The 2,778-nt window shown below is 47.8% G+C and overlaps 1 protein-coding gene across 1 annotated transcript in view; it reads right to left on the minus strand.

Annotated features, from left to right (window-relative positions):
• Positions 1-2,778, minus strand: part of MCTS1 (malignant T cell amplified sequence 1) — a 12,307-nt gene that overhangs the window by 8,485 nt on the left and 1,044 nt on the right. Inside the window, exon 3 of the mRNA XM_009331202.1 lies at positions 2,682-2,776. Within this exon, the coding sequence (XP_009329477.1) occupies positions 2,682-2,776 (95 nt within the window). The remainder of the gene's footprint in view (positions 1-2,681; positions 2,777-2,778) is intronic.

The following is a 2,778-nucleotide window of genomic DNA, read 5'->3' on the forward strand; positions in this document are numbered from 1 at the left end:
GGGCGGGCGGGGAGGCGGGCAGGGAGGCGGGCGGGCAGGGAGAGGCGACGGTGCCACATCCTTCGGGGGGGAGAAGGAGCAGAAGGAACCTGGCTTCCAGGCAGGACCTCAACTGCCAGACAGAGAGAGGGGTTCTGCTGGAGACCGTTACGCTACGCAGTGTTAATTAGAATCAAATTAGGTTTTGCTTGGTGATGGCTGCAGTCTCTGTGAGTATTAACAGCAAAACGCAGATGAGGGGAATGTACCACCCTGCTTTTTTAACTCTCTGAGGCGCAGACACGCATCTTTCTGTTCGTCGGGCAGGCAGCTGCTACAGAAGCACACGTACAGGCGACCGCCCTGATTCTTTAATTAGAGTAATGGCAGCGTTACCACTGGCGTAAAGGGGAGAAGGGAGAGGACATGAACGACCAGGGCATCGTCTGTGCTAGCTACCAAGTTCTTTCTTCCATACAAAACAAATGAGTCAGCTTTGATACTATAATAACTAATTAAAACCTAATCCTAAAGGGTTTCATCAGTCATGCAAAGTAAAATCAAGCCTTTACACATGGTATCATTTATTCAAATAGTGAAATACAGAGTCAGGAACACACCGGTAACTTTTAAAAAGGACAGGAATGAACTACGGCATCATATAGATATTCAGGCATTTAACTCATCAACGCCACCTCCACCTACTTTGTAGCATCACTAAAAATACTAAGCTATAATCAAGAATTCAACCTTAACTGAAACACAGCGACATTGCTCGTGCCCAGATTAGAAAGTGAGAACAGTTTATCATGCCGACAAACTGTTCCATACATTTTTTTTGTGCTCCTCAGAATAACTTTTATTAAATAATACTTTGCCAAGTAAACAATCCTTGCAGGTGTGCTCACATTTTTAAAAACCGTAGTGAAAAATTCATCATACTCCCACCTCGAATGTTAGAAACACAAGGTGAACTTTTACCCTCAATGACCCCCGATACGTACGGCACATCTCACTGAAACCATCCGAACCACTGGCTTCATGCTAGCCTAAAACAGCAAGACTCATTCCTAATTTTCAAAAATGGCTTTCTGTCAACAGGAAGCTCTTACCTCCGTTAGTCTGCTACCTTAAAGCACCTGGGCCACTGGCCCCCTTCAGGGCTGAGCTAACCTTGAGTCTGGCTTCCACGTCTCCATCTACTCTTCCAAATGCTTTTTGCTGGTGTAGCTGTAAAGACTTCAAGGCCAGCTAACTGCTTGCCCAACCTGAATTTGCTCGTACAAAGGATTTTTGAATAAGGCTCCGAGCACCTAGACTGGAATTCTACAATACAGCTCTCATTATTATTGCTCAGCCTCACCACCGGAAGGCTGGAGACCTTTGCTCTGGTTGCAGCGTCACTTTTAAGTGACAGAATTTTAAAAGCACGGTACCTGGATAAGACTGACAAAGCAAGAAGCGCACCCGGCAAATGGCTTTACAACCCCTCCAACTCCGAGAGAAACCACCCTTCAGGATCATACGCTAAAAAGAAAGGATTTAGAATCTCTCAGTGAGATTTTCAGTGGGAAAAGGGCAAAATCCATTGCGCCTGGCTTCCTCCTGGGTCCCCAGCACTTTGCCTTCACCCACTCCCCCACGTATCCCGGACCATGACTGGTCAGGAGCTGCGTATTCTGACTGATGGGACACAAGTCACTGACTCTTCCCCATCTGAATGACCGCACGGACAGGATAACCCCCCTGCTTCTCCAGGAAAAGGGGCGCTTACTCATTTTATAAATCCAATCGTTTTCACAGATCAAGAATCTGTAGAAACTTAACATCTCACATCTCTACACCTCTGACCTAGTTTGGCTTAAGTGAATGTGACAGTTCCTGGGAGCAGAGGAAAACCGGACAGCATAATCGTTTAAGTTTTATTCACTTAGCAAACCTGTTTATTTCTGTTACATCTGACTTGGAACGTAACTTATTAGTGCTTGGGAACTATGCAACCTGTCCTAAGGCCAGTCAAAAACAGACTGAAGCTTTGCTTGTTGTTTTTTTTTTTAATCTGGATAAAGCACTTTTCTACATATCACTAGCATTAGGTTTCAGGCCTCAGGAGCTGTCTGGCAGTGCCTCAGACAGAAAACACGCTCCAGAAAAAACCTCAGTGAAACTACCTTCGTCTCTCTGGGAACCACAGTTTCTGTCAAGACAAGTTAGCGTATCTGTTTCTATCAAACACGGAACTGCCAGCAGCCTTCCCCCGAGGAGCTCCGCCGCCAGGAAGGCAGGTGTAAGCTCTCGGCTGAAGTCCTCGGAGGATCTCCTCTGGAACAAAACCTCATCGCTGGTTTTGTTCCTTTTTCTGCAGCTGTTTCTCAGCAGCGACTGAATGCTAACAACGCTCTCGGAGAGGTCACCTCTCCTTTGGTAACAGATACACCAGCATCAAAACAGAGCCACCGCAGGCCCACCATTGCTGTTTTTGCTTCCAAACGTTTAAAAAACAAACAAACCCCCGACCCTAGCCCAGTGCGAGTCCACACATGTTAAAATCGTACGAGAAGGCTGACACTAGGTGACTGTTTATAGACAAACGTAAGAAGAACCACTTCCCAGATAAGCTCGCAGGCCGAAGCCTTCAGCTCGACCGCAGAGGGAGCGCCCGAGTCCGGTCCGAACCAAACCCGCTTTGGTGCCACGTTTACCTCAGCCGGAAGCCCGTGCGGCAAGCGAAAAGCAGGACTTGGCTTCCCACGCGGGGCCGTCCTGCGGGGGTCCGCCCCGGCGCACAGGCACCGACCT

Source organism: Pygoscelis adeliae, unplaced genomic scaffold (assembly GCF_000699105.1).
Source record: "Pygoscelis adeliae isolate BGI_AS28 unplaced genomic scaffold, ASM69910v1 Scaffold100, whole genome shotgun sequence".
Taxonomy (NCBI): Eukaryota; Metazoa; Chordata; class Aves; order Sphenisciformes; family Spheniscidae; genus Pygoscelis; species Pygoscelis adeliae.